Raw genomic sequence first — 22,995 nt, 5'->3', positions numbered from 1 at the left:
GGAACTGTAAAATGCCAGCAGAAAAATAACTGGTGACTGCATTAAGGAGCACTGGGTGGCCATTGCCCAAACTCCAACCTGCCTCCAAGACAAGATGGAATGGAAGTTCAAGGGACTAGATCAATTCTTCTCACCTCTCTCTCCTCGTGGGGCGTCTGCCCATCCAGTCGACAATACTCGTAGCCCCGCCACATGCAATAATCTTCCAGGATATCCAATAAGCGGGTCATCTGGCTGAAGACAAGAACCCTGGAACCTAAGGGACAAAGAAATTAGAAAGGGACGCTTGATGGTGCTCCCAAACCTAGCAGAGAACCATGTATACAAAGTGAGAATCCTCTTTCTCTCTTTCACAGGCAGTGTCTCTTTGCTTCTTTTTCCTTTTTCTTGCTTGCTTTGGAACAGCCCTGCCCTCTGTCAGCACAGCTGGTATTCACCATGATCTGAAGCTTGGGTTCCCTTGCCTGGGTTGTTGCTTTCCTCTCCTAGGCTGAAGCCTCCCTGTCTCAAGACACCCAAGGACCAGTGACCTTCGCATTGCCGGAATCATTCCAGCAACCTCTCTTAACACTCTGAATCCTTTGAAATTCAGGCCATCTGCATCTATGGATAGCTCAGAGATTTTGGCATCTGGCTGCAAAGCCAGAGGTTGGGAGTTCAATCCCCCCTCTGTGTCTCCAAGGAATAGAGCCAGCCTATGTGGCCTTGGGCAAGCTGTACAGGTCCCAAGGCAACCCCAGAAGAAGAGAACGGGAAACCACTTCTGAGGTATTCTCTACCTGGAAAACCCGGGAAAAGGCAATTCTGCTACAAGTCAGAATGGATTTGAGAGCTCATGATGGTGACGACTGAACTAAGGAAGACACCAAATGCCACACAATCGGCTAAAATATACCTGAGAGATTTTAGGGTGCCAGTCTTTTTCACGTTGTCCTTTTCTGTTACCTAATCACCAGGACCACCCATCTCAGAAGAGCAGCCTCCTGCACTCCATTTTCTTCAGCACACCCGTCACAAGCGGACGGATGTCTTTCGGTAACTACAGTACTCACCCTGTTCCTTGAGCTTTGACAGTAATTTATCCAAGGCAACCATTTTGCCACTGTTGGTCACGAGATGAGTATCCGTGGTGTACGGTGGACCAGGTTCAGCGCCGTCAAACAGGTATGGGTGATTACAGCACTTCCTGAGCTGCATCAGGATATTCAACAGCCGCATCTTATCCATTTTTCCGGCGGAATTTAGAATGTCGATATCTTTCATTAGGATCTTGGTATACCTGAAAGGGTTTTAAACCATTTAAAAAGGAAGGCTTATCATTAACATTTGAATATGGAACAGATGACAGTTGCAGGTACCTATACCACAGTAATACAGATGTTCACTCTGAAACATGTGCTATTTATTTAAATGTGACCTGCAACCACAACAAAAATCTGCGAAATGTAATCAGATGGAACTTGATGTCCTTCAGCACTTTGGGACTACTGTAAGTACAAATTCATCAGGTATTGAGGAAGAGGCTATTTTAAACACACAGAGAGGGAAAGAGACATCAACTCTTCTCCCGCAGCTGTGCTATGATGGTTTATGGGCCATTCATGGTCAGGAAGCTTCTGAACACCTCTAATTGTGTGTACAATTCACAAGCAAACTTAATCCTGACACACTACTAACACGAATCTGAACTGAGATTTATTTATTTATTTTATTTTTCCATTTAAAATGTTTTTATCACACCTTTCTCCTTAAGAAGGACCCAAGGAGGCCTACCTCATTGGAAGGCAATACCTAAAGCTAAAAAAATAAGTATACAAATACCAAAAAGGATCAAACAAGCACCCCAAAACTAAAAGATGGTAAACCAAAGACATTCAAAGCAGTAAGGCACAACAATCTGTTTTTAAAACCCCACTCAGGCACCAGCCACTGAGAAAAGGTGCCTGCTCGCAGATTTAGAACCTGATCTGCATCTCTTCCTTAACTCCTGAGGATAAAGGAAAAGCCACCGCTGATTTTTTAAAAAAGTACTAAAGCCACACTGATAGCAGCATACAGACTCACTCAAACAACAAACATGGAGAAAAAGGAAGGATGAGATTGTACTACAAAAGGATGGCCAAGGAAGAACTAAAGGCTGAGTATTTGGGCGGGTCCTGGTACGGCAGAACAAGCACACACACGAAAGGAGACAGATCTCTTTTGAGAAGGCTCCTGTTGCTAACAACTAGCAAAGAGGGCCAGGAGGGGAAGACCACATCACAGTCCTTCTTCCCAAGCGCTGCAATCGGAGAACCCTTCAGACAGAAAGCTAGAGCTGCCAATGAGAACACCCAGCTACCTGCCCCTGCCTTCCTACTTCATGCATATGGTGTTTTGAAAGGTGTCAGAAATACACCTCGCCTTTTACTGCCGTTCAATGCCTGGGCCACCACATCAGTCTCAATTACATCAGACAGTTTTTGAACCAAGACTCAGGTGAGCTTGGGAACCGTTCAAACCTAATGTCTACAGTGCAGAGCGCTTTCGGCCCACCAGCTCATTCATTCTAACCACAGTCCATATCAGTGGGTCACTTGCAGCAAACAGGATTTTCTTACAAGTTGATGAGAAAAATCTGGGAAGGCTATTAATGGCCACTAGTAACGATGGCATGATCTTCCCCCTGCAGCACCAGAAGCCGTAGGCCTCTAAACCCTAGTTCTACGTTTATAGCTTACGGTCAAGACCCTACCCCAGGGGAATGTAACCATTTTAAATTAAGAGCAAAAAGCACCTTACCATTCTCTCTGCATTTTGCTGAGGCCCAGATAAATCTTCACTTCCTTTTTAGGAGGCAGGCTTTTTTCCACTTCAGCTTTTATACGCCGCAACAAAAAGGGCTTCAAAACCTGGAAACCAACGCGTTTTACAGATTACTGCGCCTCTCCTAGCCTTTCTTCTTTATTTGTGCCAGAGCACTGCATAATTCAAAATTATGGACTTACATGAACTATAGGTAAAATTAAAAACCAATTTAAAATGTTGCCCTCTGTATTGATAGAAATTATTGCCATTTGGGGTCCTGAAAAAGGACCGTTGGGTCAATGTGCTCATCAGCAAGTTTATAAAGCAATGCTTCTGGAAGCGAAGGGTAGGCGGGCTGTACGCCGTTACTCAGAGGACAGCCGAGTGTACTTGCAATGCGTTCCACTCTTCTGGGAGGCCCCTTCTTTGTCTATGCCTATGGTGACAGGAACATCATGCTCACTATCCCACACAAAACAGAATTAGCTCCAATTAACATCAAGAGAATGCTCAATTGAGCCTGGTGGACTACTGTGGGTATTTCTTGGATTTACAGCATAAATAACGCCAGTCTACAATTTTTTAGAAAACGTCTGCTTCAGAGATAAAACATGCTATTGGTTATGTATTTTGATGTGCTGAATTCAAACATGACAATTAAAACAAGTGCTTTGCTACTGTTTCCAAGATATTTAAGTTTTTACATTTTAAGGCTACGTATACTGTGTAGCTAGAAGCAGTGTAAACCTAGGTCTTTTCATGTGTTTATGGTGGCTTTGCATGATAATATTTCACCTGTCCTGTTTATGTAACGCAACTGGATGCTTTGCTTTGGGAGAGAAAGTCTTCTTGTCGCCAACAATAGCGCTAAATAAAATGCAAACGTATGTATTCTGCATAATTATAAGATAATTTATTGCATCTACTCCTTTACATTTTCCATTAAGTCAATATCCACAAAACAATACAATGTTCCTACAGTGTACTATATATTGTGTGAGCCACTGGGTGATATCTTAGTCCTACCTAGACTCATAAGACCAACGGAGCTCATGATCAAGACATTCTCCTCATTTCAGTGCAGCTACTGTAGTTAAGCATGTACTGGATGAGACCACAGACAATACGTTTGCTCTAACAATAAACATTTTCATACTTACTGCATGAAGTCTCTCTACCAGTTTCTGATCACCCAGGCAATTTTTAGTGTCGAACCAGGAGTCAAAGTCCTGAAGATATGAAACAAATGATGTTACGTTCCTGTGTCACATCACTCCAATTGCAAAAAAGGACAAAAGCCATGGAGCTAAAATGCAAAACCGCCCTCAGTGTTTTGACAGAAATCGGACGGACACTAAAAGTGTGCGGAAAGGAACAACGCAATTTTGAAGGGAGGTTCTCTCACCTCTGCAGAATTGAAGACGTCAGGTAAAAGGAAGTTGAGCAACGCCCAGAGCTCATGAAGGTTATTCTGCAAGGGGGTTCCTGTCAACAGCAATCGGTTGGTTGTCTTGAATTCACGAACAATCTCAGACAGCTAGAGACATTTAGGAAGGTGGTTATTGGTCTTGAAGCCAAAGACACAAATGTACAAATGGGAACAGTACCAAGTGTTTCAAAATTACAGCTCAAGGTTACCATAATTTTCAAATGTGCAATAACAAAGAAATCATGACCTTAGAACTGCAGAGGTGGAAAGGACCCTATGGATCATCAAGTCCAGCCCCTGTCAAGGAGGCCCAGTAGGGAATTTTATTTATTTATATTTATTTACTTATTACGGCCGAGTGACCAGCTCACAAAACATATTTATGGCTAAAATATACAAAATGCAATTTAAAAAGTTTACAACAGATAATTGTGTACTAGTTGTAAAATATGGGGAGAACCAAATACATTTTTATAACTATCCTTTGAACCATTGGATCGTCTAGGGCAAAGTGGTTTGGACAGGGTCTTGGGGTACAGGGAGTCCTTCCTACATATTTGTAAAGATTTGTAAATTACCAACTTCTGGCTCCGCAACCAAAATAAACTACTGCACATGTAATCATTGTTATTTTAAATCCCACCTGAAAACCCCTTTTTTGCCATTCTGAAGTTACATACACTATCCATTTTTGGAAGTGTACCAGAAAGCTTTCTTTTCCCACAAAGCAATGAGGTGTCTTCCTCCAGGCATTCATTGTGCTAGTATTATGATGTCAGACATCTACAGAAATAAAACTGAATTTTACCTTTGATTTTTCATTCTTTATTCGGTGGGCTTCATCAATCACCAGGTATCTCCAATTAAATTTTTTAAAAACAGATTTTTCTTTGATAACCATTTCATAGGATGTCACACATACGTCCCATTCTCCAGGCATCATAACATCACGGATGAAAGCAGCCTGATTTTTTAAAGAATGAACATGGGTAAATACTTCTAAGTAAGCAAAATGAAGAAGAGAAAGAAATGTTTCGTAGTCCTTGTGCAGAATCAAGGTTGGACAATATCTTTATTAGACCATCAAAATCTTACTCATTTGCAGGCTGCTGTCCCAGCTGCTTTCCTGTACTTCTGTAAAGATTTCTTAATATTAAAGAAAATGAAAATGAAATGAAAACTCATTGAGACTAGTAAAAGAACTGCCAACCTAATTAAGAAATTGTTGTCACGAGGTCACTCCTGCCTATGAGAGAGAGAAGGCCTTGCATCTTCTCATCTAGTGTGTCAAATGCATACATTAGCTTAAAAGAAAAGTACTGTATGCTATTTCCTGCTCAATACTATCCCTCATGTAAATGCAAGAGGATTTCACTGACAGGCTAATCACTTGGCCTTCTTGTACTTTGAAACTGAGGCTGTCCTATTTTGGACACATCATGAGAAGACAAAAATTCTCTGGAAACGACAGTAACACTAAGAAAAGTTGAAGTCAGGAGGAAAAGAGGAAGACCAAACATGAGATGGATCAACTTCCCAAAGGAAGCTGCTTTCTTGAGTTTACAAGAACTGAGCAGGGCTGTTGAGGACAGGACATGGGGGAGGGGAAGAGTTCAGTCATTCATCTGGTTTCCATTAAGTCGGAGGTGACTAGATGGCACGTAACAACCATAACATATTCTGTAAATGCCCCACAGTGGTCAAAATCCTGCTAGTTCCACCCACTGGCCTAACGCAACTGGCCTAAATCTTGGCAGCAAACTCACCATTGAGACCTGTACTCATTGCACTAGGGCAGAAATAAAAATGTTATAGGGTTTTGGCCATTAAATGAAAGGTGCAGAGAAAAAGTTCTTGGTATCCCACACAATGATGTGCAAAGGACTGCTCCATTACATTTTACTTACTCTAGCATCTTTGTCCCCAATGAGGCAAACAGCACGCAACGATGGCACCCAGCGTTTAAATTCATTCATCCAGTTGTGCAAGGTTGATTTCGGCACCAGAACCATGTGTGGGCCAGGAATGTTTCGGTAATGTTTTAGATAGCCCAACAACGCAATAGTCTGCAGTGTTTTTCCTAGACCCTACAAAGGAATTAATAATTTAAAGTTATGCAACACTTTTTTGCAGGGCTGAATTAATTTCCGTCCATAGCAGTGCTGGGAAAAGCAACGCAAAATCTATGGAACTGAAATCGGCCATAATTTCAATTATATTGCAATATGCAAATTACAGTTCTGTAATTCAGTTAGAGCTTGCTTTCAAACAATAAAATTACACTTTCTCATAAGCATTTCGATACCTAAGAAATACTACAGTTATTGAAAATTTTAATTACAATTTTGCACAGTCTCGTTGCGATAGAATATTTGAACTTCAGTCTGTATTACTGTTATTCATTATGCAGCTTCATCTTGAATTACATCCAACTGTTGGTCCTTGACTTATGGAATTACCTGCTGTTTTGTTAATTTTCTACACGCAGAAAAGACTTGTCTCAAACCACAAAAGAACGAGAAATGTTAGTGACGAGCACGCCATGATACTCCATTTCTCTGTCATTCCATGTGCGTTTCCACTTAAATCCAACAACAGTTTCCCTTCATAATGTGAACTAACAGCACAGCTGGTTCGTACACAGCTATGTTGTTCTAATAAACCAGGGCCAAAAATGAGCAGAGGTTTATTAAGCCGGTTTCCCATGACATTCAAATAAGAAAACACGATGTTCATCTTATGGTAGAAACAGGCATTTTCAGCTTGAAATGAATAAACCATGGTCTCCTTCTTTGGATGTAACAAGAAACGGGGACTCAACAAACCCTGCAACTGTTATGCTGTGGCATGCTGGTGAAGGGAGAAAGGGAAAAGAAGGAGGGAACACACAGGAACAACAGTGCTGCATGATCACCCAAGTGGATGGATGAAACATCCCTCCACAATCATGCCCAAAGTTGGTCAATAATGTATAGGCTTGAACAGCCAACCTGTGCACAGTCCCAGTATGCCCCCAGAAGGAGGGAACAGTAAGCCATTTCTGAGTATTTCATACCTAGAAAACCCTGGAAAGAGCCGCCATAAGTCAGAATCAGATTAATGGCATGCAATTTTTCTTAGTGTTATTTGCAATGGAACAACAATGAAACATGTAGAATGGGATGAGCCGTTCCCTAAAAACCACATCTTAAATTCATATAAAGTAGAACCCCCATGTCCACAGAGGATCGGTTCCAAGCCCCCCTTCCCCACGGATGCTGAAAAACATGAATTATAGCGAACACTATTTCAACAGCAAACGCTATACACAGTATAGTCTCTGGCTCCCTCTAGTAGCCAGTCCTGATAACTTTATAAGTAAAAATATATATTTCTAGGATTTTAAAATTTTTCAGACCACAGATAAGGGAATCAGCGGATACTGATCCTACAGATATGGGGGTCCTAGTGAAAGATTAATATGCAGTTTGGGACGTGATGAATGAGCTTCTCCTAAGAAGCCCAGGACCTGCAGACCTGTGTCTTGTGGTTGCTAACTTCAACGAACAGGTGCATTCCCCTTCAAAAACAATTTATTCCAGTCTGTACCTACCATTCACAACCCTTTGCTAGAAATCCTATTTTTCTATCAGAGTCACACAACATTCTCTCCCCATAAATTAAGGATTCCAAAAAATGAGCTACTCACCATTTCGTCTGCCAAAATTCCATTCACGCCATTTTCGTACAAAGAGATCAACCAGTTCAAGCCTCTAACCTGATAATCTCGTAAGGTTCCTCCTTTAACATCTGCAAGAATGGAAGACACTGTTTGGTTTTATGTACAGTACATCTGACTGCAGTACCATTTCATTTCTTAACTCATCTGTGTCAAAGCAGAAAGTTACCCCTGAGTAAACTCACAGGAAGGAGATTCCTCAAACCGAACACACACGTTTGAAGTTTTCCGGCTCTCAGATAGCAGTTCCTCGTCTTCTTCTTGCTCTGTGCGCCTGTGGCGATAGCTACAAAACACACAAAGTTAAATCAGACATAGCTGAAATGTTTTTGGCAACAACCCTTCTATACAATGGGACCCTCTTATCCACAGGATCTGTATCCACTGATTTACCTATGCACAGTATGAAAATAGTAAAAATATACTGTACTGTGTTTCTCCTAAAATAAGACAGGGTCTTATATTGATTTTATTTATTTATTTATTTATTTATTTATTTATTTATTTATTTATATCCCACCCATCTGGTCTGGTTCACCACTCGACCATTTTGCTACAAAAATGCATTAGGGCTTATTTTCAGGGAATGTTTTATTTTTTTCATGGACAACAATCTACATTTATTCAAATACAGTCATGTCATCTTCTAGTTGCAGCACAATGGTGGAGGGCGAGGTTTCACTTAACTGGGGCTTATTTTGGGGGTAGGGCTTCTATTACGAGCATCCTGAAAAATCATACTAGGGCTTATTTTCAGTTTAGGTCTTATTTTCGGGGAAACAGTACTAAAAAAATGTATCATTCTAACAATGTTGTTACCAAAACTGGACATTAGAGGGAGTCAGTGATAAATATTATGTAGAAAATGCTTTAAAAACAAAATGCTTCCTTTTTTTAGAAAGTTATTTACAAACAGGAGAAAGCTTTTAAAACAAGTCAGGACATAACAACAACCAAACAACAGCAGAATGCATTCAGAGTTTTAATCACCCAACCAATCTTGCATGCCCTCTGGATAACTTCAAAGGGATCAGAGTAACAGAACACAGATTTGCAGACAAAACAAGCTATCATCCTAATATGTGTTTAAGTACTCTGAGCCAATATTCTGAGATATATATATATATAATATCTGAACTATATGTTTCTTAATGCATACAGTATATACATGCAAAAATACAGTAATTTAAACTTTTTTTAATGAAAAAAAGACGTACTCCCCAGCTGAAAGCAAACACTGTTTTTCATCTTTCTTTATCCGTGGTCTTCCAAGTTTCACCTTCAGGGGAGAAGTCGGTGATTTCTGGGCTGCAGGTTGAATAAAATGTGCAAAAAGTTCTGTCTGCTTCAGCAGAAATTCAAATCTTTTCGCTCGATCAGTTTTCTGTGTTTTCAACAAGAAAGGGAAAGGAATTATTTGCACCATGGTTAAAACACATGGCCTCGAATATAGATAGCACGTCCCACACCTCCTAATCAAGAGCATAATATAGTCTAACATTCTCCACTGCAAACCTGTTAGGAGGAAGTGAGGGCTTGGCATAAGCACAGCCTGTGGAAAATTCCTCAGGCATAGAAACAAGCTTACCATGTAAAAAATGTTCTCACTTGGGGGAGAAAGCAAAATTGCATGAAGGTGATAAGTATGCAAATTATTGCTAATTGTGAATGAATACATCTTTGAAGAGCATGGTTCAAATAAAGAGGGCGCTTATTAATTCTAATGGCTAAGAGAGTAAGCCACTCTTTTCAAATTTTGAGTCTCACATGGATATACTATGGAACCACAGGCAAGTGACAGTCTCAGCCGCCCACTGTGAGTGTGGTACTGGGTGACAAATACCATCAGTCTGATACTGAATCTGTCTGTAGCTTTTTTGGTACCCTCTCCTCAAGATGGAACAATCTGGAACCTAGAGTAGACTTGGGTCTAAATGGGCAGGGTATAAATTTAATAAATTAAATAAATAAATAAATAAATAAATAAATAAATAAATAAATAAATAAATAAATAAATAAATAAATAAATAAATAAATAAATAAATAAATAAATAAATAAATAAATAAATAACCTGGACTAAGGCACTATGTCAGCAGGGGAGAGACTCAGGTTACAATCCCAATTGAGCCATTTATTTGGAGTTTCCCCCCCCCCAACCCAAAGGAGGGGGAAAAAGTCTGGATGAAGAGAAGAAAGGAAAAAAAGTAAAGAGAGAAAAGAAGGGGAGAATATAGAAAATGCCATCATGAGCAGCTAAAATAGTAAGATCATCTGGCCACTGAGATGGTGTATGTTTATGTTTCCAGACTTGAAGTATAAAGTCTTCTGAAAATGGTCAAATCCGACTACAGTGACCATCAGTTAAATTCTAAAGTTCAGGAATATACATTAGTCCTCCCATATCAAGGGCAATCCATTCCAAGATCAACTGTGGATACTGGAAACCGCAAATACAGTACGAGGAAACCCATTAAAGAGAATGGATGAGAGCAAGAGAAGGAGATAAGTGCACCTGTAGGGCTAGGTAGCAATAGCAACAACAGCAGATACCAACTCCTCAAATACAGGAGGACTACTGTAATTTAAAAGTGCATGGATATCTAAAAATATAACATTTTTTCTTATACACAGGTAATACACTGGGCCACATCAAGCCACTACTGGACATGCTCATATTAGATGCCCACAGTGAATTATATATTGCATGTAATATGTCAGGCATTCTATAACATCCTACGGGCATTATCAGAAGAACATGAGGAGAAGGAGAGGGAATCTTTCTGTAGCTTATCTCAATGCATTTTATAGCAAAAGAATCCTAAGATAAACTGCTAAAGCACGAAACTTACCATCTTTTCTTCATACTCTGGATCAACTTCTTTTTCAGGTTTAGACACCTTAGGAGGTGGTTTGAGTTGAAATGGAGGATCATTTTTCTGTAAATAAAAAGATTCTGCAATTATGGTACTGTATGTCTGAGGGCTGAAAGAAAAATATCATTGCCTCTGTAAAAATACAGAAATTAGAAAATGATTTCTGCTTCCAAAACTCAGAGCTCATCACTTCAAACTGCTCTCAAAATATTTCTCATTAACCATCAGGGATATTGGTCAAGGTTCAACGGGCGGCGTAACTACCTCTTCAACTCCAAGGGACTTTATGAATTTAGGGGTCTCAAGAGAGCAACTCATCTCGATAGTAAAAGTTACTTTTTTGGACTACTGTCTCCCAACTGGTTTCTGAAAATTCTGGAAAAGGGTAACTTTTTCCCAGCGTTGCAAATGTCGCATACAGTACAGAGGGAATTTTTTAAACAAGCAATTTCGTTAATTAAAAACTGAGTGAGGAAGGAAGGTATAGTGCTGAAACAAAAGAATACAAAGCTGCACTGAACACTCGTTCTTCAAGGGACCATGTGAAAATCAGTTCAAGAGACAGAAAGCAAGAGAGTGGACACACATAAGCGTAAGCAGCTTTCCATGTGGGAGAATGAGCGGGACAGCAGATGAGGGAAAGGCAGATATTTGAGGTGCCTGTTTCTGCATGTATAAAAAAATAAAAACACAAATGAGTTGTGGCACTTTAAAGACTAACAGATTTATTTCTGTGTGAGCTTTGGTGTATTATTACATACTTCCTCAGCCATTTTTGCTCTATAATGTACTTATCAGATAGCCTTTCCAATAGGCACACAGAGAGCTACAGGTAGAAATCAGGCTGAAATCAGGTAGAAACAGGTAGAAATCAGGCTGAGCAATCAGTCGTGCTTATGATAATATCCTCCTTTAAGGAGTAGTCAAAGTTTTCTTGAATCCTTTTTTTTTTTAAGAAACAGGGACTGATTTAGCTGGCTCTGGCACCTTTATCTTTCAATACACTCTGCCAAACTGCTTATTTATCTAACAATAGATTCCACTAGTTCAGTAGTTTTATTTATTTATTTACTTACTTGTACCCTGCCTTTCTCATTAGAGAAAGACAATGTTGAAGAATGAAAAACAATAAGTATACAAAGGTGGTGTGCATCATTAAAAGTCAATATTTAAAGTTCAAAACACTGTTAAAACATTATAAACAAAATGCCATTCTGAGAAACAGGAAACGCAACCCAGACTAAAAACACAGTGCTGATGGATCGATTTTATTGCCGACCATATGTGTCTGTGTAATTTACATTGTACTGTTCTCTGTTGTTTCTACCTTTACGCTTTTTTGTAGTATGGGGCGGCACTGGGGGTAGGTGGGTAGGTAGGCAGGTAGGCAGGTAGGTAGGTAGGTGGCAGGTATTTATTTATTTATTTGATTTGTATCCTGCCCATCTGGTCTATGCGATGACAGGTTGGCGGCAGGTAGGTAAGGAGAGGCAAGCCAGCCACCCAGAGACAAGCCTTGCCCTGTCAACCCGCTCCCTGCGCCCCCCTCCCGTGACCCCCTCCGGGCTCCTCGAACTGCAACTCCCAGCATTCCCCAGGAAGCCACGTCGCCTGCGGCACCATGGGAGCGGTAGTCCGGCAGCGCCCTCCCTCCTTCCCCACCTCGGCTGGGTCCCCCTCCCTCCCTCCTTCTCCCCCTCCAGGTAGGGGTCCTTGGACGACAACTCCCAGGGGCCTCCCTCACCGGCTGCGCGGGCAAGGGCTTCTGGGAGTGGTAGTCCAAGGGCGCCTGAGGGGCCCACCTGAGGATGCGGGGGGGGGAGAGAAACCCCCTGCCTCTCACAACTCCTGAGGCCGGCGACGAGGCGGGTCTGCCGGCGGCCCTCTCTCTTGGTCAAAGGGGGCCTGAGGAGCCCCTTCGGTTCCCCCCCTCCCATCAAGGCGAGGGCGCCTCTGGGCATAAACAGAGTGCCCCAGAGGCAAGGAGAGAGAGGGGCGGCCTTCTCTGAGGGGACGCTCCAGCCTTCTCTCCTCCTCCTCCCGCTCTGCCCCGGGGCTTTACCTCCTCCGGGTCGGGCTCCGGGGCGGAGGGAGCGAAGGCGGCCGAGGTGGAGGGCTCCTCCTCGCCTTCCGAACGGGCCGGGCTGGTCGTCGAGGCGGCGGCAGCAGCGGCGGCGCTTGGGGGAGCCAGGCCAGCCTCGACGGCTGAGGCTGAGGCGGCGTCGGCGTCCATTTTGTCTGGGCCGCCAACGGCCGAGCGGAGGAGGAAAAGGGGGGGCGGGTTTGGGGGGGTCGCTTCCCCGCCCCCCTTTCCTGGGGAGCCCCCTGCCCCGCCCTCCCGCCCGCCGAAAAAAGCTCTCGCGAGAAAAGGCGGGAATCACGAAGGGGGCGTGTGCGCATGCGCGCCCTGGCCAATGTCTGGCCTGAGCGACGGTCCTGCCTTCGGGAGGGGCACGTGATGCAATAAGCCCCGCCTCCTTTCAAATCTTATTATTTGACGGACTTTTTTTTTAATCCCAAAGGTATTAAAGCAGCAGTGAAGATGACGTGGTTTTTTTTTCACCTTTCTTGGCTGTTACAAAGAATTCTGCTAATTAAATAAGGCCAACTCTGGATAGATAATTAAAATTTGTATTGAAACAGGTGCGGCCAAATCAATTTTCTCTCCATGAATGAGTATTCACAAGCAGCCCGTGTTGCTCTTCTAACATGAGTTGAAATGATGATGATGATGATGACAGTTAAAATAATCCAGCTGAACATCTTCTGAAACCATGGGTTCTCAACCTTGGGGAGGCCAGATGTTCTCGGACTACAACTCCCAGAAACCCCAGCCAGCACAGGTGGTAGTGAAGGCTTCTGGGAACTGTAGTCCAAAACCATCTCGGTTATCCAAGATTGGAAACCACTGGTCTACAGGAATTTCCAGGGCTCCTGCCACTCCCCAGGTAAACCCATTAAAATGGGGGAAAATAATAGAAGAATGTGGCTTTGAATTTCCATCAAAAATGATCACAGACCTTCTGCATTGATTCTCGGTCGGCAAAGAGCAGCCTCACTTCATCATCTTCATATATCTGAGATGAAAAGCAAATTTCTCTTCCAATGTTGCAATGGCAAATCCATGTGACGCCTGCCAGAGAGAACGGCCGGGGGGGGGGTCGGGCTGGCGCTTAAACATCTGGAACAACTGGCTGGCAGCAGCGTTTGCCTTGGGACCTCTCTGGCGAAGGGCACCGGGGAGGAAGGCACTTCGCGTGAATCCAAGAACTGCAGGAGACTTTATTTACAATGGACAGGCACTCCCCAGAGCACCGATCCACTAGGGTGGAAAGCTTATTTGTTCCATTTGTGGGAAACCATGGCAACCCCTCCAAGACACCCATAAAGTTTCCATCTTTCTTAGGCAACATACCCTTGCATAAGGAATAACCCAGGCTCACAGGTTAACAAACCTATGTATCTTGCACTGATCTCCATACTGGCCCACTGCTTCATGGAAAAGAAAAGAAAAAGCTGTGTCGGTACCATGAAGTTTTCCTTTTAAAAAGAGGAATAAACATGAAATATTTGTATATTTTAGCTCTGTCCGTATTTACTGTATGTATACATCTCCTTCATAGCATTTCTTTTTTATTTTGCTCATTATTTATTTGCACCACCGAGTTGTGCAATCCAAAAGCCCCAGGGGGGATCAAACTGCAGCCTTCGTGGCCCCTGAGGAACCCCAGATGTTCGGGGTCACCTAGCTGAGCAGCAGCTAGGGGGACGGGGGGGCTCACCGCCCTTGCAGCAGAGCCCCCCCCAGCAGAGCAATGCAGGGACAGGCGGTGGGCCAGGGGAAGACCTAAAGAAGGGGCAAGGCCCACCACCACTGTGGCTTGCTTTCTCTCCCATTCTCTGATGTTGCGAACGAACCCCCCCCCATCCCGAAGCTGCCCCAGCCAGGGTGGTGGGGGAGGACAGGGAGAGAAGGAGAGGCTCATGCTTGCTATCACTTGAGCTCAGCGGCAGGGGAGGAAAAAAAATATGTTGTAGACACGTGTGCAAGATAGGGGATTTTGTAGACACGTGTGCAGACCTGTGGCACTGGACGAAATATATTGTGTAGATACGCGTGCGGGAAAAATATTTTGTAGGTGTGTATTCCGGTGTGCGACAGTGCAGGAAACCCAGTTTCAATAAAAGGCATTCATGCTGTTTGGTGTTACAGGAGGACCTCGGAGGTCCTGTTTGGTGTTACACGAGGGCTCGGTTCCAAGACACCCCCCCCGCGGATACTGAAAAATGCGGATTATAGCAACCGCTATTAGAAGAGCGAAAGCTATATACGCCATAGTCTTTTGCTCCCTCTAGTAACCAATTCTAGCAACTTCAACGTTAGAAATATCTATTTTGGGGAGTTTTTAATATTTTTAGGGTGTGAATAAGTGAATCAGTGGATACGGATCCTGCAAATAAGGGGCTCCTACTGTACAAACCCCACAGATCCCCCTCACCCTTCTACACCAATAAAAATGTTCTAGACTTCCCTTTTGTTTTACTGTTTAGTCTTGAAGCGTTACATTTGGATTACTCTCCCTCTGCCTCCTTTTTTAAAATAACAAAGACAAGTTCTTGCACCTGTTGAGTCGCGTTTCAACAGCAGCCTTTCCCAAACCGGTGCCTTCTGCATGTGATAGATTACAACCCCCATCATCCCCAGCTCGCACCTCCGTGGGCTGGTGGAGAATGGGAGCCGGAGTCCAGCGCATTGGGCAGGTGCCCGTTTGAGGAAAGCATGCTACTTGGCGAGCGTTTATTTGGATTTTTTGGGTGCCCCCCCCCGGAGGGTTGTAAACAGAAGCGTGTTTATTCTATGGGAAACCGGTCGGTGTTGCCTTTCAAGGTGAAACTCACTGAGAAAGAAAGCGGGGCGGGGGGGGGAGAGACCAGACCTTGGATCCGGCGCGTTCCCGACACCTGCGCCAGCTTAGGAAAGTAACTTTTTGAACTATCGTTCCCACGGGAATCCCGCCAGCATAGAAATCGGGCTGGAAGATCCCGGGAGAGCTGGCTGGAAAAAAAGTAACTTTTCCCCAGCCGGAAAAAGTAACTTTCCCCCCGGCTCTGCCGCCTCCTTTGGCGTCCCGTTCCTTCTCCAGTTCGGTCCCCCCCCGCGAGCGGCCGCCCCCAAGGCTCTCGACCTCGTTCCGCGTCCGTCCCCTGTGAGTCGGCCCCGCCGGGCTGCCGGCACCGCGTCTCGCCAACACCGGAGCCTCTCTCTCTGCCAAGCCCTCGATCCTCGCGGAGGCCGCCCCGGGCGTCCAGGCCAGGTTTTTTTTCCCCCGGACGGCTCGTGGGATCCAGGCCGGGTTTTCAGCGCCTCCGGCTCGGGCTGCGCTGGGGCGGGAGGCTTCCCGGTCGGCGGAGGATCCCGTCCACCCTCCTCGGGGCTGCCTCCTGCCCGCTCCGCGAGCTCCCGTCGGCGGCCGCCTTCCCTCCCTCCCTCCAGGTAAGGAGCAGCCCCGGAGCGGGTCCACTGGTCCGGTCGCTCGGGGGCCAGCTGGGCTCGCCAGCCGGTGGCTTTTCGGTTCCCTTCACTCGCGCTCCCTTCCCTTCTTTTCTTGCCCTTCATCCTCCCTTCGCCTTTTCTTTCTTTCTTTCTTTCTTTCTTTCTTTCTTTCTTTCTTTCTTTCTTTCTTTCTTTCTTTCTTTCTTTCTTTCTTTCAATTTTTTTCCTTTTTGTTCTCTTTTCTCGCTCTCCATTCCCTTCTCTTCTTTTCTTTTACTTTCTCCTCCCTCCACTTTTTCTTTTCTTTTCACTCACTCTCACTTTTGCTCTCCATTCTCTTCTTTTACTTCATCCGCCCGTCACTTTTTCTTGCTTTTCTCTTCCTCTCAATTCTATTCTTCCTTTATTTTCTTTTTCCTTCCCTTCTCACTTTCTCTGGACAGTAGGAACAAACACAAAATCTGTGGTTCCGGGGGTGCATGTCCTCAGGCAGCACTTCTGAAGGGTCGACGCACCACCTGCGAGACCCAGCGACAGGGTTTGGCTGCCGGTTTGCGGGAAGGGCGATCTGTCCACAAAGTGTTTGAAGTATAGAGCGGAATTTGGGGAAATCTTTAGGGGTTTTTTTTTGGGGGGGTGACTTTTGAACTACAACTCCCGGACTTCCTCTGCCTGCACTTCATAAGCTCTAAAGTGTTACATGAATAGGGCCAGCCAGCTATTCTTGAGGGTTACTGAGAGTCAGACTAGATCCTTTGTTCATTGCCTGGCCACACTGAAGGTGTCTAGTTTTTAAAATGTAAAGAGTTGCTCTGGTACAGTGGGACATTTTATTGACCCTGAAACAGTTATCTTTGGCTGGAAACTCTTAGTTGGAACGTCAGGCAGGGAACTAGAAGTCTTGCTAACTTTCTCTCCGATGTGGAACAGACAAAGTTACCCCTTTTACTCATGGAAAGCTATTTGTGCAAAACCTTACCTGTTCTTAAGGGGAGCATTTTCATGCAACAGCTCCAGTTTTGGTTGAGACCTTGTTGATGGTTTTATTGGGCTTTTTTTTAACTCTAAGGTGTACATTTTATCCTTTGTAAACACTGTGGTTTTTTTAAAAAATGTAAGATGGCAGTGGCAGACCCATTAAGCTTAAAACTCAGTTACCCCTGTTTGGAGGTGTTGGGTGCCTTCTAGAAGAGACATTGCTGAGATATTTACAGTAGGAGAGAATACACAAAAGGTAGTCCTACAGAGGAGGGGCAGGATCTGTTTGCGATCATCTCAGAATGCAGGACACATAACAATGGGTTCAAGCAACAGGAAGCCAGATTTCGACTATCAGGAAAAACTTTCCAACTGTTAGAGCAGTACGACAATGAATCAATGACCTCGGGAGGTGGTGACTGCTCCAACGCTGGAGGCATTCGGGGGAAAAAAATTGGACAGGTCCACTTTGATTTGGGTTCCTGCACTGAGCAGGGGCTTGGATTCAAAGGCTGTATGGCCCCCTCCCAACTCAATAATTCTATGATTCAATGAAATCCAAGTGATTTTTTTGTTCTGTTAAAATCTTGGTGGCAGACGTGTTTCTTGCAACTTCATTTGACCTGATGTTGCAAATGCGCACTGTTGAGAATCCCGTTTCCTGAGCTGTTTGGGCAGCTTCTGCCAAAGGCAACATGTGAGTCCTTGAGGTGTCACAAGGCACTGTGTTGCTTCTTGCGGCATTGTTCCCTAGCGTTTAATAAGACATAAGATATACAGCCTTTCAAAAACCCCTCAGGTAAAATAGGCTCACCTATGTTGTGCAACACTGCGGCACCATCCCCTTAAGAGAAGTTAAGTTTCTCCCTTCACTTAAATTATTCAAAGTGTTGTGCAGTATATAAGTCACAACAGCAACAGCTTTCTGGATACAGCCCGCTGAATCCTAGAATGCTAGTCGCCCGGAAATGTTAAGTTTTCCCATATCTGCTGTCCCCTTAACACACATCAGGTCCTAAAGATAGTAAATATGTTTTGCAAGATTTATTGTGCGCATAGGTAACACAGTGACTTCAAGGTTGCTGTTCATGTCATTCCCTCCTCAATGCTGACCTTGAGCCCCACGGCCAGGAAGAAAGTGGCTTAGAAATGCAGTACATCAATAAAAGCGAATAAAGCCCCCCCTTCCCCACCCCATAAAATTGTGCCCAGTGTCTAAAAGTTCCAAACTGTGTTTGGTACATCTCTACTTTCATCGCCATCCTGATCTTCATCACCCGGGTCGTGTCACACACCTGCCGACCTGTGCCCAGGTGTTCTTCCAGATGGCTCAAGGAATGCCGCCCTCCCCGAGTGTAAAGCACAAGGAAGAACAAGGTGCTCCTTAAATCTCTGCTCTGGTCCTGCTGCCTCCCGCTCTCCCTCCCTGGGTGTGCTATTAATCGCAAGCGTTCTCTGCAACCCTGGAAAGATTGCAACTTGACAGAACGGGGAGCAAATGATTTCACATTGGTTCGCTCTTGTCAAAGGCCAACTCCTTTGGGCCTGGAATCAGGTGGAATGGGGTTGCATTTCACTGTGAAAGCCTGTGTTCAGAAGCAGGAAATGTCTACATATTTGGACTGTAGTGCCCAGAATTCTAAAGAAAAAGAAAAAAACAAAGACTTAAGGTTTATGGAATTATGTAGTTCAAACATCAGAAGGAAATTAGGTTTGCCTGTTCCCGGTTTAGCGTGTTATACTATGAATGGACCTAAAGCCCTGTTTATACACACAGTAAAGCACATTCATGCAAAAGATTCAAAGCCAAGTGTGTCCTAATAGGTGCAATCAGGTAATTTTTAGTGACATGTGTGTCTGTGTGTATGCTGTCAAGTCAAATCCAATTTATGGCAACCCTTTTCAAGGTTTTTTCAGGTAGAGAGTACTCTGAAGTGGTTTTCCCTTCCCTTCCTCTAGGGGCGCCCTTGGGATGGTGCAGCTGGCCCAAGGCTACCCAGGCTGGCTGCCTTCCCAGAAAGGCCCAGTGAAAAATCAAACTCCCAACCTCTGGCTGTGCAGCCAGATGCCAAAACTACTGACCGATCCAGCCAGCTTAGTAATTATCAATGGCTTCTCTATTGAATTAGTATGAATAATGTTAATGGTCTCAGGGAGGTTAGCCTCCTTACAGGTTTAGGGGTCCAGATCCTCTAGCCAGAGTGCTGAGCAAGGCTGTTTCGCCATTACAGCTGATGTTTTCAAATGCAACTCTTAGGGAGATGCGGTGCTGCATAGGGCAATGGCTTGATTCATCCCTCAGCATCCCATTGCTCTGTTTTCCCCCGCTTGCGACCTGACAATACGGAACTAACAATAGGCTACATCCTGTAGTCTACACTAGTTAAACAGACTCCACCTGTAAAATCTACACTGTCCCCAAATATTTAAACTGCAGCACTTTCACTAAGACCAGCCAAGTTTTGCTCTGCTGTTCATTACGAAATGCAAGGGGCATGCTGTTGGTATTTCTAAAACAAGAACAGAGGAAGATGTGATCCTCCAGGTGTTGTTGAGCTGTGTCTACCATCACCCCTTACCTTTGGCTAGGACAGGGGTTCCCAACCTTGGGTCCCCAGATGTTCTTGAACTGCAGCTCCCGGAAGCAGCTGGCCAGCACAGCGAGTGGTGAAGGCTTCAAAGAATCGCAGTCCAAGAACCTCTGGAGACCCCTGTGCTAGGATAATGGCTGAAGTCCAATAAGATCTGGACGGCCGTATGTTCCAGTCCCCACCTATGTGCTAAATGCATGTTGGTACATGTTGGACATTATGGAATCCTTGGTCTTCCAGATGTTTTGAGCTGTAGCGCTCCCTTGAGCATCGCTCTACAGTCTCACCAGTAAGGGACTCTGGGTCTTGTGGTCCCCAACATCTGGAAGGCTTAATGTTCCTTACCGCTGAGTCACCTGGTGTGTAGCAAGGAAGAATCCTGGGAGAGTGGGAGAAGATCATCCTTCCCAACATCTGGCATTTGCCCCATCACCATCGCTCAACGAGATAGTACAGCAGTGGTTCCCAACCTTGAGTCCCCAGATGTTCCTGGACTCCAACTCCCAGAAATCCTGGCCAGCACAGCCAGTGGCGAAGTCTTCTGGGAGTTTTAGTCCAAGAACATCTGAGGACCCAAGGTAGGGAACCACTGGGTTACAAAGTTCTCGTTTCTGACCTGTAAGAGCATTGAACAGAAGCCCAGGCAGCTGCAACACTTTATTGCTGCCTCCCCTTTGCCGTAGGCTAATAAGCTATGACAGGTGGAAGGGGACGGGATTTTGTTTTGAGCCTGGGACAATAAAAGCATTCATTGGGCGAGGTTATTGGTAGCTCTTGACAGAGCTGGCCAGGCCTTGGACCTTCAGCGATGGAGAGGGGGGAAGATAGAATAGGGTTAAGTTTTCGGTGGTGCCATTCGCCACGAACTAGACTGCCTTTTTTTGTTTACAGTGGGTCTGTGTCAACTCAGCAGTCCCATCATCTCCAGTTAAAGGCCTTTAGAAATGTGAAGTTTGCCTTGTGTGTCTTGGGCCGTGGTGGAGAGCAGGTCTATTCCCAATTTCAGCGGCTGCTAATCGGCACTGGAGTCCAGCAACTTCAACTGGTATACCCAGGTTCAGCCACCCCTTAAATTTACTATTGGACAGAGTGAGAAAACCTGAACACTCTGTTTATTGTATATTAAAGGCGTCTCATCCTGCCAATTGATATTTAGCCCAGAGGGCAACTCCCCATTTTCCCTTTTTTGGTTTTCAGTTACTTATTTGGTTATTTATCTTCTACACTGATTTCTTGGGGTTTTTTTATGCATCGCATAAGTGCCTAGTTTAAGATACATCAACGGCAGTGGCCAGCGGAGGCCTGCCTTCTTGAATCAGAAAGCTATCCCAAGTTCATTGGGCTGGCCTCTTTGAGTAAAATGTACCTTGGTTTCTGCGGGATCAAAACTGGCAGCGAAAAGAGGCAGTGATGGGGACTGTAGTGAATATAATCATCATCTTGGAGCTGGAGAGCCAGAAGGGACCCTATGGATCATGGAGTCGCTCGTGTCAACCTCTGGTTCTGCAGAACTGTTGACTCCAGAATTTGGACTACATCTCCCAGTTTCCACTAGCCAGCACTACCCAGCTTGTTGCTGCCTAGAGGATTATGGAACCTGGGAGATGTAGTCCATAATAAGAACATTCTTAAGTTCTAAAGCCTTTTTTTTTCCTTTTTGGCTTCACCTCCTGCTGGGATCGGCTCTTTATTTTGTTGCAGAACGGACCGTACTCTCTGTGCCGGTTACGCTATTGTTTGGTGGTTCGTCCTGAAAATTCCTGTGACCGGCCGGACAGTCCAGCCACACAGAGGCACAGCAGAACCCGTGAGCAGCCTCCAAGATCAAAATGTATTGAGCACGGCGTCTGAGATTTTGAAAATCCTTCTCCCTTTGAGCGATCGCTGTATGTGCGCTCGGCTGAAATGGGCTATGGGACAAAGACTTGAGGATGATTTCTCCCTTCTAGCTCAGCAGTTCCAAGATTATCTTTAATATTCAAAAACACCAGGCCCAGCCAATCAAAATTATAAAAACATTGACTGGTATTATGTAACAGATACAAATTTTAACCCCAAACCTAAAATCTGTTACATATCGGCGCAATAGGTATACGACTCCCAATATTGCCATTTTTTGTAGCTCTGATGGTGTGATTTCTGAGATCTGCAACTACTTATTGTACTGTGTGAAATTTCTTCATATTGCTCCAAAAGCCCCAATGTTGACGAGGGACCACCAAACTGTGTTTCATCCACAAGCGAGATATTTCGAAGGCCAGGTCTCTGTACTTTGTTAGTTTTTCCAGTTCTTTATTTTCAACTCTGGCACCCCCTGGAATTGCAGTTTTAGTGATCCAGACATTTCTTGGTTCTGTTACTGCTACCTCTGGTGGGTTGTTGTTGTTGTTGTTAACATTTGTTGCAAAGAGATTTAAAGTGGATAATGTGTTGCAGAGAAATGTTAAATAAAAAAGCAATATTTATCCTCCAATGTTGCAAAGCAGCTTGGGGGAACAACATAAAGGTAAAGTAGCCTATAGTTGAAATTAAACAGAAACCAGAATTTGATGCTGTGCTTACTCAGATGTAATTCTCTTTCTGTTCAGAGGTGTTTAAGCCATGGGAAGGGTCTTTAGGATTACAACCTGGGATATGCTTAGTTGGCAGTCCTATATAAGAAAGAAGTCCTTTCTTCTTACCTAGGAGTAACCTCCATTGAACTCAATAGAGCTTTACTTTCGAATACATGCATAGGAGTGCAAGATTAATGATAACTGTCCCAGGATCCTGTCTTTATGCAACCAGCTTTGATGAAATGAATATCTGCTTGTAAACTTAAAATGGGAGTTTAAAAAGTAAATACAGAGGTTGTCATCCTCATGTTCTGTCAAGTCAATTCTGACTTAACTTGACCCTTTCCAGGGATTTCTAGATAGAGAATATTCAGGAGTGGTTTCCTATTCCCTTCTTCTGGAGAGAATTTGGCCACTGTACAGCTTGCCCAAGGCTACACAGGTTGGCTCTTCTGGGAGAACTGAACCTGTGGCTCCATGGCCAGAGACTTAGCTCACGGAGCTGTCCGGCCAGCCTAGATGTGGCCCCTTTTCTTAAATAAAATGCTGTGTCAAGGGCTCTTACTATT

At 44.3% G+C, this 22,995-nt stretch overlaps 1 protein-coding gene across 1 annotated transcript in view; it reads right to left on the bottom strand.

Annotated features, from left to right (window-relative positions):
• The window catches only part of SMARCA1 (SNF2 related chromatin remodeling ATPase 1), a 34,849-nt gene extending 21,774 nt beyond the window's left edge, over window positions 1–13,075 (bottom strand). The window contains exons 1-12 of the mRNA XM_020784310.3: window positions 12,871–13,075; window positions 10,785–10,871; window positions 9,152–9,318; window positions 8,120–8,220; window positions 7,905–8,005; window positions 6,124–6,303; window positions 5,025–5,180; window positions 4,193–4,324; window positions 3,948–4,016; window positions 2,782–2,891; window positions 1,053–1,279; window positions 135–256 (exon numbers count right to left, since the gene is read on the bottom strand). Of these exons, the coding sequence (XP_020639969.3) occupies window positions 135–256; window positions 1,053–1,279; window positions 2,782–2,891; window positions 3,948–4,016; window positions 4,193–4,324; window positions 5,025–5,180; window positions 6,124–6,303; window positions 7,905–8,005; window positions 8,120–8,220; window positions 9,152–9,318; window positions 10,785–10,871; window positions 12,871–13,041 (1,623 nt within the window). The 5' untranslated portion in view covers window positions 13,042–13,075. The remainder of the gene's footprint in view (window positions 1–134; window positions 257–1,052; window positions 1,280–2,781; window positions 2,892–3,947; window positions 4,017–4,192; window positions 4,325–5,024; window positions 5,181–6,123; window positions 6,304–7,904; window positions 8,006–8,119; window positions 8,221–9,151; window positions 9,319–10,784; window positions 10,872–12,870) is intronic.
• Window positions 13,076–22,995: the final 9,920 nt, after the last annotated feature.

Source organism: Pogona vitticeps, chromosome 11 (genome assembly GCF_051106095.1).
Source record: "Pogona vitticeps strain Pit_001003342236 chromosome 11, PviZW2.1, whole genome shotgun sequence".
Taxonomy (NCBI): Eukaryota; Metazoa; Chordata; class Lepidosauria; order Squamata; family Agamidae; genus Pogona; species Pogona vitticeps.
The sequence above is the reverse complement of the archived record's forward strand: the minus strand, read 5'-3'. Positions and strand labels throughout refer to the sequence as shown.